Genomic DNA, 12,560 nt, shown 5'->3' on the forward strand with positions numbered 1-12,560 from the left:
AATTTAAATTGTTAGCTGCATTTTAAGCAAGCAGCAAGCTGGGGTTAAGTTATGCAATAATCTCAACTCTGTTCAGCTATGCTGGAGTTACACCAGTGCTAGTTCTGCTCAGTCATACCAAGGTAAATACCACCTTTGCTCACACTGGCATAAATTCTTCACTCTGTCAGAGGAAAGAGACAGAAAACTGCCCGGTTCTAAGGAGCTCCCTGGGGACCAGCAAGGTATCTTGGATAACTGGGACCAGGAACTGTTCTGCCTTTATGGATTTCAATTGGAATGAAATGGTTTCTGGTGACATAAAGGAGTTTGTCCCAAACAGGAATATCTGTAAATATAACAATAACTCATAGAAGATCTCTCGTGCAAGAAAAAGAGTAAAAGGGCTCATATAATGGAAAAGAGAAAATCAAAGAGAGCAGTAGAAATGTGCATCAAAAGGACGCAATCCCTCAAAGCAAGTGAAAATCTTTGAAAAAACCTTTCAGAGAGTTATAGCAGGTGAAACAACAAAGCATTTTTGGTGCCAGGAGATGCCATGAATCCTACATCCTCACAGTGGCGTGTCTAGTTAGGATTCTGTGTAAAACTTCAGCTTCTGACCACAGAATTCCTTATGCCATTGCTAATTTCATTTAGACACAAATTAATATTTGGCAGCTCTGAAAATACTCTTGCTTCATGTGGTCTTGAAGTAATAAAGTTTAAAAGAGTGAAAAGTATGAAATTTGGCTCCTAGCAAAGGGTCACAGAGAAACTCTTTTAGAGTCTGAAAATTACCACTTTACATTATTTCAGTAAATGCCATGTGCAAACAAGCCAGTTCATTATAGTGGCACAGATTTATTTCCATAACTAGAAATAACTGGTGACCTGAAAAAAATCCACAATCCATACAACCCAACACTGAGGTGAGCTGCGATTGTCTTATGAGCTGAAGGAATACTTCACTTACAACACTGGAGCTGTTGATGAAATAAATCAGTCCCTCCCCTGACTGGGGAGGAGGAACATTTTCCCCTGTACTAAGAGTCCAGTGCTTCAGATGTACTGTTCTTCATCTGCTCCATTTATGAGCAATGACCACTTGCTCCCTTCCTCCTGAATGAAACCATTGCGTCTTGGCAGCCTGTCTGAAGCCAAGGAAGAGAGGGACACTTGGCTTGTCTGATCCCAAGGAGATGGTTTGGAAGAATCCCTCCTCCTATCATCCATTCCAATGTGAACACTGATTTGAGAAGGAGTGAGTGGCTTCATGCGGCCTTGGGCTTGTGCTTCGTAACTTTCTGTGTCTGGCTTCTTGTAACTAAGAAGAGAAAGAGAAAAGATATTAACAACAAGAAGTCAATGTGTAGAAGCATCTGGCGCTGGAACAATTCAGAAACTTCTGATAACCTAAATGTATTGAAAGTGTTTATATAGAAAAAATAAATTTATAGATTAATTACATATGTATAAATTAAATTTCCTATCTAATAGCTCCCAAACAATTAATTTAAAATGTGTGGTGCCAAGAATGTAAGGGTCTCAAGAATCAGTTACAGAATAATTATTTTTATTACTGCTTGAATTTTGAGCCTGCCAATTCTCTCAAGTCAAGACAAGCACTGAAGGATAAGGGAGGATGAGAGGGATTTGCAGAACATTCCTCAAGATGTTTCTGGTCTTAATTTTCAGTCATTCAAGACCACATACCACTGATTGAGCACTCTTCATTTGCATTTAGGGCCATGGTTTGGTGGTGGATTTGCTGTTGCCAGGTTAATGGTTGGACTCAATATTCTTAAAGGTCTTTTCCAACCGAGGTCATTCTATGACTCCATGCACTTGAGGCACAGTGTTAAATTGCTAAGATTACTCCTCACAACGGCATTAAAACACTTCAATAATAAAAGAGAAGGACTCTCAAAGTGAGGTTCTTTAACAAAAATTATGAGTTTGCTGAATTATTAGAAGGTTCATAGAAGACAATTTCAGGTAAATGGACCCAATGATACAAAAATCACTTTCTGATTCAATGCATACTAAGTCAGATCCCAGCAATGACAAGTATGTGTGGTCTTCTTCACATAAATATTCACTATTGTGTTCTTTGGAACCTGAAGTTCTATTCACCTCTTCTGAAGGTTCAAGAAGGATTATTGTCCTAAAGGATATATTGTAATACAGCTTCCATAAGTCTGAATCCAAATATTTTTAGGGGGTTCTCAATATCTATCCAAAATGGTGTGTGACACTTAATGCCATCAGCACAGGGTCAAAAGAAATTGAGAACTAAGGAATACCTTTTTAGAAATTTCTCATCATTTGGATAACTAATAAAACCTTTTAGGATGAAAATCCTGCAGCAGCAGGGCTCATTCTGCAAACAGACGTGTATGTATGCTGTTTGTATTTATATTGTGGTCTCATTGAGAATTTTCAGGATTAGAAATATGATATAGTAACAGATTGCCTGTATTTAGGAAATTAGTTTATACTACACTGTACTGTAATATACTGTAACATACAGAAGACTCCAGCTACAGTAAAAAGACGTGAAAGTTTGGACCAATTTCAGACACCATAAAAAGTCTTATTCTTGAAAGGCGTTTGCTTTCTATGCTGTTAAGAAGAGGTCCACTGTAACTGCCAGAAAAGGCACCCAAAAATGTAGCATTAAAATGAATAGGACTTGAAAAATCTTGTTGTAGATCAGAAATTGGTTTGCTTCCCAAAGAATAAAGATGCCTTATCTGCAGCAAGGTGCAAAAGAAAGGTGCACTGCCTCCCTGTTTCTCTCTGGCTAATTCAAATAGACAAAAATAAAAACCAAACTGGTGCAAGTATTTTTTTCAAAAATCTATTGTTAAATTGGAGAATTAGCTTTCAAACTAGTTGTTCACTTGATATTCACAGCAAAACCTCCTGACCATTACTTGATTTGTTATTGAACTAGATCTCCCCTACATGGGCCCAGGTGACACCCAGTCACACTTTTAGCTGCTAGTTAAAGCATACTGCATACTGTCTTAGTCCAGCTAAGTTCATAATAGCGACATCTGTCTGTTTTGGAGCCAAGGATTAGATTGTGATCAGAACAACCCCAAGTTAATGGACTTTCACATACTTTTAGAAGTAGAAAGCCCAAAGGGGTGTCTCACTTGAGTCCCAGCCTCAGTACTACCACAGTTCCCCAGCTGATAAACACAAGACAACTTGCCATTTCAGCTGCAGTGAAGACAGCAGGACAGACACAGAAGAAGCTGCCATTGCAGCTGATCCCATCCAAGGCTGAAGCACGAGGCCAACAGGCATGAACACACCTAGCAAAAAAACCATATGGACATGAGCCAGAGCTACTCATCCCAGCACGGGCATTTCCACCCCTGCATGTCACAGAACAGATCGGCAGTTCTACAACACAACCTGCTGAGACCTCCAGAAACACAACTACATCAATATATGTATTTACTCACTTATTACTGAACATGTCCCTTCCATTGCAAGGGATGACCTTTGCACCAATACTGGTACAAGGCTGCAGCCACAGGGCAAGACTATTTGTCCCTTCCAGACATTCTGCACATATGAAACACAGCAAAGGCAACAGAAAGACATGGCAGTAGTATAGGAAAAGAAGGGAGAAGTTACTTATAAACAAAACAAGGACTTACCTGAAGTAAGTTTTAAGTAGGGATTTAGAGCATGAGAAAATGTCTGACAGAGGCATGAAGAATACAAGCAGTAGGAGAGAAAACGTGTGGTTCAGGGCAAATAAAAAAGGGAACACCCAAAAGTAGGATGGTATTCTGATTAGAGCTGGGTTTGAATATACAGGAACTAATCCCCAAGTACTGCTATATGAAGTAAGAGAATAGTTTTCATTTCATCTAGAAGTACTTATTCCTAAGAGGCAAGCAAAGAGAAAAACAACAAAAAATGTATTTATTTCACTCTCCTTCTGCCAAGTTTTAAATAATCTAGGAACCTTTCTTTGATTCCTTGAGCAGGTAATCAATCCTATAAGAGGCACGACAGAGATCAACTGTGCTGCTGTCTTTGACAAGCTGAGCTCTTGCACTCACTTACCTGCTGCTATGGGTATTCCAAGCAGATTATAAATTAAGGCAAGAATGAGATTTATTCGTATTCTTCGAACTGTTCTCTTGGATAAGTGAATACTGGCAACTACATCCAGCAAATCATTCTGCAAGACAGAAGAGCACTAAAAGTTTTCCACATGCAGTCTTCAGAAAACTAAACCAAAATTAGGAGTGTCAGTGATAAAAGAGGACAGGCCAAAACTGTGGTGCTCACTCGGATAAGAACAACATCTGCAGCTTCAATGGCAACATCAGTGCCCGTTCCAATTGCAATTCCAACGTCGGCCCTGGCTAGTGCAGGGGAATCGTTGACTCCATCACCAACCATTGCAACCTTCTTCTTTCCATTTTGGAGCTCCTGGACCTTTGCAACCTTGTGAGAAGGAAGAACCTCTGCAAAGACTTTTTTGATCCCAACCTATGTACAAAGAAAGACACCCTGTTGGTGACATGCTTCATGCTGGAAGGAAGAGCCATTTGCTGTTCTAGGTGAAGGCAACCAAACTGATTCTGGTGAAGGCAACACTTGCTAGCTACACAGAAAACTGAAGAACAACATGCCTTTGGCATAAGAACAGGATTGATAACAGCACCCTCCTGCTGCAGAGATGCTGGCAAACCTTCAAATCATGCCCTGCATGGCTTCTGGAGCTCCACTGTCTCAGCAATAAAGATTTGTCTTTTAAATACCTTCTCTACTCTTCTCTTCTCTAACACTTCCCTTAGTCCTGCTGACCACACTGTTGCTGATACAGGTCAGGATGCCATTGACCTTCTTGGCCACCTGGACACAGTGCTGGCTCATGTTCAGCTGCTGTCAAGCAGCACCCCCAGGTCATTTTCTGCTGGGCAGCTTTTCAGCCACTCTGCCCCCAGCCTGCAGTGCTGCAGGGGTTGTTATGACTCAAGCACAGGACTTGATCCTTCACCTTTTAGAATCTCACACAACTGGCCTCAGCCCATCAATCCAGCCTGTCCAGATCCTTCTGCAGAGCCTTCAAGCAGATAATGCAACACACGAACCATGTATGATCAAGCAGTTACAGCAGGGAAAACACAGAGACAACAAGTATGTGCAGGTCTCAGGGAGATTATTAAAATAAAGCAGATGGCTGGCTAAATGATTCTACCCATCCACATCATAACTTATTTTGAGTTGCTAGCAATGGCTCCAGTGTTGTAGTTGAAAAACAGATGAGTATATTAAATAGTGCTGGGATAATGCCCTCTGTTTGGCTGCCTCACCAGGCAGAAGCAGCTTTTCACCACATAAGACAGAAGCTCTCTTTTAACTTTTTAAAAAGTAGCATTTTATAACAGTTTTTTAACTGTTTACCATTTCTTTCCATTGGACAGTATGTTCCAAAAATTCAATGAAAATGTAGGTTGACACAAACTAAGCTTGTTTAAAACATTCAGCTTTGTTCCTGGAATCCTAAATTCAAGCTTGTTTCTGAAAGACTTTTTTCCTTGACAAAGAAAATGGGGTGGGAAAGCATTTTTTCATAACTGAACACAAAAGCAAAAGTATGAAAGCCAATAGGAGGAGGATTAAAGCATCACACAGAGAAACAAAACAGACCTCAGAGCAGAGAATGTGCATACCACAGTGCTGGCTGAGTCAGCTGTGTGGTGGGATACCTGAGGAAAGCAAAGTGGCACATGGTAAGATTAGAAGTAGACCAATGCAAAGGGAAAGAGGGAAAGGAAGATTGAGAGGGTGGAAGCATAGCAAGGTAGAGTGAGAATCTGACTTTTCATTTATAGTTTGCAATGGGGGGAAAATCTCATATAAACACACCCTCCTTTAGACTGCTATGCTTCTTGGCAATAATTCATATTGTTATGTTACACTCTAGGACAATGACAAACCCACACTGTGGATTCCCTAACTGACCAGGACTGGATCTTCAAGGAACTTTCTTTCATCACTAACCAAACAGGTCTGCCTTTCAGCAAAAGGAAACAGGAGGTTTCAGTGCAGCAACAAGTTACTGCAAGAAACTCCATTACTCTGGAAAAGTACTGACTGCATGTCTACAGTGGGATCTTAATACAGCCACTGGCCTCTACTAAGACATAGGACTTGGCCTGATTTTCAGTCCAGTTCAAGAAAAATTTGTCTTTATTTAATATATCCAGGGCAACTGCAATTCCAGGGAAACCAAATCTGTTGCTTCAAATTCACTGGGGCAAATAGGAGTTCTAGAACCTCATTATGTATCTTTTTGAAACACAAAGAGAAGCAGATACCTGAGTAGCAATGGCTTTTGCAGTTTTCCTATTGTCCCCTGTTATGAGCACCACATCTATTCCCATGCTCTGCAGTGTGTGCACAGCAAGGGCTGCCTCCTGCTTGACTGTGTCTGCTATTGCGATCATTCCACACAACACACCTGCACAAATAAGAAACATTCCCTGTCAGAGAGAGCTGTGGGAGGGAAAGTGGCAGCAAGAGAACAGAGCTCCCCCTCTATCGCACTGTGGCAGCTTGTGAAATAACACATTCTGAGCAATATTGACACTCGTGCCAGCAGCCTTCTCACATACGGTCTCTTCTTCTCATAATTTGCCTGTTTCAGATCAAACAATAAACACCTTTGATATTTAGGGATCAGGAAGATGAGTAGGAGAGTAGCTTTTAAACAAACCTGACTTCTATATTTTATGGTATGGACAAACATGATAGTGGGTTAGAGAAAGTGTTGGTATTTGTACCCAGGTCAGATGTTAAAGCCACTCCTCCAAGAGGAAGTATATAGAGCCTGGTTTTATGTCCCCAAGTCTTTCAGGGCTGGATAGCTACTAGAATTAATTACTTCCATTGAGAAGTCTTGCATCTGTCTTCCAGTACATTGGCTCAAAAGTGCATCCATACTTCCTTCACAAGCAAATGCCTTTCAAAATTGCTCTCTGGTAGCACCAAGAATATGTGTTCAGTAAATGAATCATTGGCATAATTTCAAAATCACAGGTGTGCTGGCTATTTATCACCATTACAATGATTGATTGGATCACAGGTATTGTCTGGGATCTCTTTCTGCATGGTACAGAACACAACCCCACTAGCAAAACTCATTTAGTCTAAGCTGTTATAGTTGACCAATCTAATGAATCACCATCTTTATTCACTGCATGTTTTGAAATCAGTGATGTGATAGGTTGGTCCGTGATCCTTAACTGATGTAAATTAAGGATTGGACATGGCATCATATTGGCACTGCAAACTTTAACAATGCTCCTAGACAAAAAGGAGGTTCAGAAATTAATTCTTAAATTAAAACCTACACAACAAAACCTTATAAGCACTGTTCTGTGGTAAAAGCTTCTTTTAAGAACACCTTGATACTTCACAGTTCACAAGCAGTTCTGCACTAAAAGATTAGTTGTTTCTTGACACTAAGCCAGTGATCAGCTTCTTCAGATTGCTTTCATCTGTTCTGCAGTAGGATTGACTCATATTTGTTAAGTCACTCAAAGGAAGAGCAGTTACCATCTATAGCCACTAGTATGGCAGTCTGTCCTTTCATTTCATGGTTTGTCATTGCATCATTTACATCATTTGCAATATTCAAGCCATTGCGTCGCATCCACTCACGATTTCCGATCAACACCGAATATTTCTGAGAAGCTGATGGACCTTTGTGCACAGACAAAAAGAAAAACGAGCATCTCAAAAGCAGTATATACAAGCAGAGATGTTTGAGGAAGAAAAGTTAGGCAGAGGCACTGCCTGAAGACAGCCTGATAGAAGTTTTCTCTTTCAAGACTCAATCTGTGCCTCTTTACAGACAAAACTGTGTCATGGACTTAATGGTTTGCTCATGTTTGCCTTTGTCAGCTGGCATTGTTTCTCTGAAAAGCACAGTATGCACATTTAGCAAATGCCATCCTGCTTTGTTCTCACAACTAATGACTTTCAAATATAAAAGCTATTTCTGACAAGAAAAAAGTAATGTAGTTCTAACAAACAATGCACTTCATTATGAATTCAATCCAACTTCACAAGAACCACATAAGCAGGTGAGAAAATATTACATTAGCACCATTCACAAATGGCACAGTTCTGATGATTGAAGTTCTCATTCTATTTAATTCTTCTAATAGCTTTCTCAAAAAGGTCAAGAGTGCCACAGCCTTCTGAAGAGAGCTGATGAGCTCCTTAAGAAAGGCTTTAAATACCTTTTCTTTCTCTCCTACACTACAAAATAGCAAAGTGGCACCCAGAGACTCTGAAACAAACCTGAATTTATTGGCCTAATCAAAAACATCAGGCACTAAAATAAGTTTTCAGATATAGCATGCTCTATTTTGTATCTGCTGAATAGGTTTGAGTTTGGGATTTTTTTTCAGTTATGTGCATCGAGAGGTATTTTGTTTCATTGAACAGGAAACAAAAGGTCCAAGTTAATATGGAACTAAAGGATAGGATGTAAAAAGTTGCAGTAAGATAATATATGTTAAAGGTAACTGCTCTAAACAGGAAGATAATGCTAAATGGCAAACTTTTCTGTCTGCTGGACCATTCTTCTGTCCAAAAGGAGAGCTGCTGGGTATGCCTTATTGTCTATGTATTGTATGGAATTTTCAAGTACCCATCACTGTACTTAATTCTCATTTAAGTTTCTGAACTGCAGAGAGAGATGAAGGGCTGTGGAGAGAGCTTCAATTTTTGTTGAGGCACATTTTTGTCCCTCCTGTTCTTTGCCTTCTTCTGCCTCATGTCCACCTTTCTCTTGTACATAGTGTGGCAGGTGGTTGGTGTTGTTGATTCATTCTCCCTCACATTGCAGCTGGCACAGGGGCAGCACAGGGGCAGATAATCACTTACCTTGTGATTCCAAGAGCGTGATAACTCTGTTATCTCCCAGAGGAGCACTGCTGACCCCACTCCTGTTAGCATCCAGCTCATTGGGACCTTCCTCAGCTATGCCAAGGATGGCCTCAACTCCTCCGACCTTGCAGCTGATACCACAGCCTGGGACTGCCTGGAAGTCAGTGCAGTATCCCAGCCTCTCAGTGCCAAGCTCCTGAAGATGTAACCAGAGGCCATCATCAATCTGTGCTGCCCATGTGGGGTACAAATATTAGATAACTCTTGCCAAAAAGAGGCCTTATTCCTCCCCTTGACAATGACTGACCAAGTGAAAACTAGCCTGGAGTATCAGTAGCACAGACCTAAACATAAGGATGCTCTGGGTGTGCTGTGGCTTAGACTTCTAGAAAGAGGCAGCCATACAGATCACAGCCAGGTCTCAGCCCTAGCAACAGCAAATTACAAGGAACAGCTTTTTCTTGTAGTTCAAGGATGAAAAAATTAGATTGGTGGTTCATGACTTCAGCCAAGACTAGGAATGAAAGAAAAATATTTCAACAATAAGCCACTCAGCTTACAAATTGTGCAACTTCTAATTAACCTCACAGACAACTGCCTGTGGTGGATCAGTTTTTGTATATATGTAAGAGTACAGTGAAAATCTGTTTCTAATTCCTGGAGGGATCTGTCTAGATGTTAGGGAAACTGGGCTTTTCTGTTGATTTACAGAGAGAAGCCAGTGAGTACCTTCAGGATGAGATAAAGGGATTATCAGGACCCTACAAGTTACAAAAAAAAAAAAAAAAAAAAAAAGAAGAAAATATTAATTTGTGAGTAAGTTATTCTGTGTTGTCTCTAGAAGCTGGAACTATATGTACCTCTCAGTGATCTTAAAACACGTGGATGACAAGGCAGGTGGTAAGAACATCAGCCAACAGTATAGCATTACAACTCATATAAGACACGATCCAGTAATAACCGCTGCATGGGATGACTACAGAACTGTCAGAGTACTAACAAATTTTAAATAAAAAATATAAAATACAAGAAAGGCAATTGGTTTGTAGTTTATACTCTCTTTTTCCTTCTAAATTAATGTTTTTACTTTTAAATTGAAAGATCTAGCAAATTTTATATATTTTTAAAAATATTTTTCCTAAATCAATTAATGATTTTTCTCACCAGACATAAATTGTTTATTTACAAAGCCTTCCTATTTTCACTGTGACTTGTGTTTTACTTCTCCCTGAAGACTGAGGAACATGACATATATAAATGACCTCTGAGGATATGTAAAATTTGCAAAGACTTGAGTAATTGATCAATTAGTTTGTGAAACTCCCAAATATTACAGCTTAATATTCAAGTTTTAAAGCCTTTTGCCTAATTTATTCAGATGAGCAAGTGACTAATAGAAGTGACTATAGTCAGATAACATGAAATGTCATCACACACATTTGTTTCATGATGTTATTTTAAGTATTCCTCCTGCATATATTCCTTATTTTCTCATCAGTTCAAGATAAACTTAGCAAGATCTTTCTTCAGAATTCCACATTGTTACCAGAAAAGCACAGCTTAGATAAATACACTGTCTGGTAATGTCCAGACCAAGATGCACAACCATGCAATCTCCCAGCTTTCCAGTCTGTTACTCTTTAGGCAGGCCTTTTCCTCTGGGACCTGACCATTTTATACAACATTGCTGCATTTTCACAGGTGCCTTCAGGCCCTGGATGAAATAGGAAGGCTACATACCTCTTTGCAGTATTTAGTGACAGCCATTCCTAAAGGATGCTCACTGCTGGCTTCTGCTGTACCAACAACCGCCAGTACCTTCTTCAGGGGGAGCACAGCTGTGTCTCCCATCAAAAGCACTCTCATGACTTTAGGAACGCCATAGGTGATGGTCCCAGTTTTATCAAACATCACAGTCTTGATCTGCAAGAAAAAAAACACAGTTACTGCCTAAGCCCTGCAAGCACAGGGATGCTTGTATTTTTATGGCACATAAATACAGTCAAGACTTTAATAAACAGTTGACTATATCCACACAAAGACAGAATAAATCTACAGAAGGAAGGATTCCTCTAGGTAACTTGAACTATATGTACAGGAGGTCTCCTTATACTTCCTTATTTATTCCTCATAAAGCTACAAGGTCATCCTGTGCTCATATCAGAATCTCAGACAACAGCGTAATTGTAGGACTGAAATGCATTCATATGCAGGAATCATGTAATGGCACCTTAATCACTTTTACCACAAGGTATGTAATGCAAATAGGGCTTTTTTGAATGCAGTTCTAAAGAATTAACAATAACACTGAGGAATGAGGACTCAGGAAGTGGTTTGGTCATAGAGAAGATGTAAAAGGTGCAAGAAGTTTGAGAAACAATAACCTAAGCAAAATCAATGTCATGCTATTCACCAAATTCAGTCATCACTTGTCAGCCAGGGCAATGGGTCTTGAGGAATCAGAAATGAACCAAAAAACACAGCTCCACATATACTGAAACCCAAAGATAAAGTCAATTCTAATCCTGACAATTAACACAGCAGAGAGAAACACAAACCCCAAAACCTTAGCAAAGTAGGCACTTATTCCATATCCAGCTATTTCAACACACCAACCTTGCAGAATCACAGAGGTCACCTAATTTTCAAAGCCCTGGCCATAGCTTTGCTTGGATACAAAAGGAAAAAAACTTCCAGCATTAATTAGCAGTCTTTTTCATTTTTTCCCAGAGCCTTGGAAAAATTTCTGGTCAAGTAATAACAAGAATTATCAGTCCAATTAACTTGCTGTTACCATCCTCCTCCCTTAAAATGTTCTGCATATGTCTAATACAGCCTATCACAGCATGGTTTTGATTAATTTTCTTTTCAGCAGCTGTGGACATATCAAACTTCTTTCTCCTTCAACCTCTTTCGCCTCTTTGCATAATCTTTGTGTCTTTGAAGATTTTTTTCTGCCTTCCTTCTGTCCTTCTTGTCTATACACTAAAACAACTTCAAATAATTATTTTCCTTTACATTTTAAACTACTAATCATGAACAATATGCATTTCACAACAGGTCTCAGAGGAAAGAAAAAAACTTCAGTGGATTATTGGCTCTTCTGCAGAAGAGGATTACCATGAAGAGGATTGCCATGAAGAGAATTAGCAACCTCACAGTCATGAGATTGTAGGGTGTGCTGGGTCTCAACACTTTGCTATGACTACTTTGAAGAAGATTAAATTCATCTTCTTAATTTTAACAAACAGCAATCAATTACATTTAAAAAATGAAAAACTAAAAATTAAAATTAAAAAAAAAAAAGAAGGAACAACTTTCCACCATCTTTCTTTGGACATGCAGGATTTCCTGGGGAATTATATTTCATATAGCAATAGCTGGGAAAGCTACAAAAGTACAGAATGAACTATTAACCTGATGTGCCATTTCCAGGGGTTTTCCACCTTTGATGAGAATACCATTCTGCGCAGCCACTCCTGTGCCCACCATTACAGCTGTGGGGGTAGCCAGGCCTAAAGAGCAAGGGCATGCAATGCTCAGCACAGTGATTGAGGTTTGAAATGCAAACCTCAGTATTATTTCAGCTTTTGAAATGTTTTTGCTCTGATTCTGCAAGAAGAGGGAAGAGAAGGGGGAAA

At 39.6% G+C, this 12,560-nt stretch overlaps 1 protein-coding gene across 6 annotated transcripts in view; it reads right to left on the reverse strand.

The window, feature by feature from the left end:
- Window positions 1–823: 823 nt before the first annotated feature.
- The window catches only part of ATP7B (ATPase copper transporting beta), a 37,339-nt gene continuing 25,602 nt past the window's right edge, over window positions 824–12,560 (reverse strand). For 4 of the 6 annotated variants that reach the window (XM_072929435.1, XM_072929433.1, XM_030273242.4 and 1 more), the window contains exons 13-21: window positions 12,337–12,531; window positions 10,660–10,842; window positions 8,917–9,115; window positions 7,579–7,725; window positions 6,339–6,481; window positions 4,300–4,503; window positions 4,072–4,189; window positions 3,203–3,305; window positions 824–1,306 (exon numbers count right to left, since the gene is read on the reverse strand). In XM_072929435.1, coding sequence (XP_072785536.1) covers window positions 1,042–1,306; window positions 3,203–3,305; window positions 4,072–4,189; window positions 4,300–4,503; window positions 6,339–6,481; window positions 7,579–7,725; window positions 8,917–9,115; window positions 10,660–10,842; window positions 12,337–12,531 — 1,557 coding nt within the window. In that variant the 3' untranslated portion in view covers window positions 824–1,041. Of the gene's footprint in view, window positions 1,307–3,202; window positions 3,306–4,071; window positions 4,190–4,299; window positions 4,504–5,667; window positions 5,727–6,338; window positions 6,482–7,578; window positions 7,726–8,916; window positions 9,116–10,659; window positions 10,843–12,336; window positions 12,532–12,560 lie in introns of all 6 variants that reach the window. The other 2 variants (XR_012056168.1, XM_072929438.1) reach the window with 2 other exon arrangements.

This window comes from Taeniopygia guttata, chromosome 1, assembly GCF_048771995.1.
Source record: "Taeniopygia guttata chromosome 1, bTaeGut7.mat, whole genome shotgun sequence".
NCBI lineage: Eukaryota > Metazoa > Chordata > Aves > Passeriformes > Estrildidae > Taeniopygia > Taeniopygia guttata.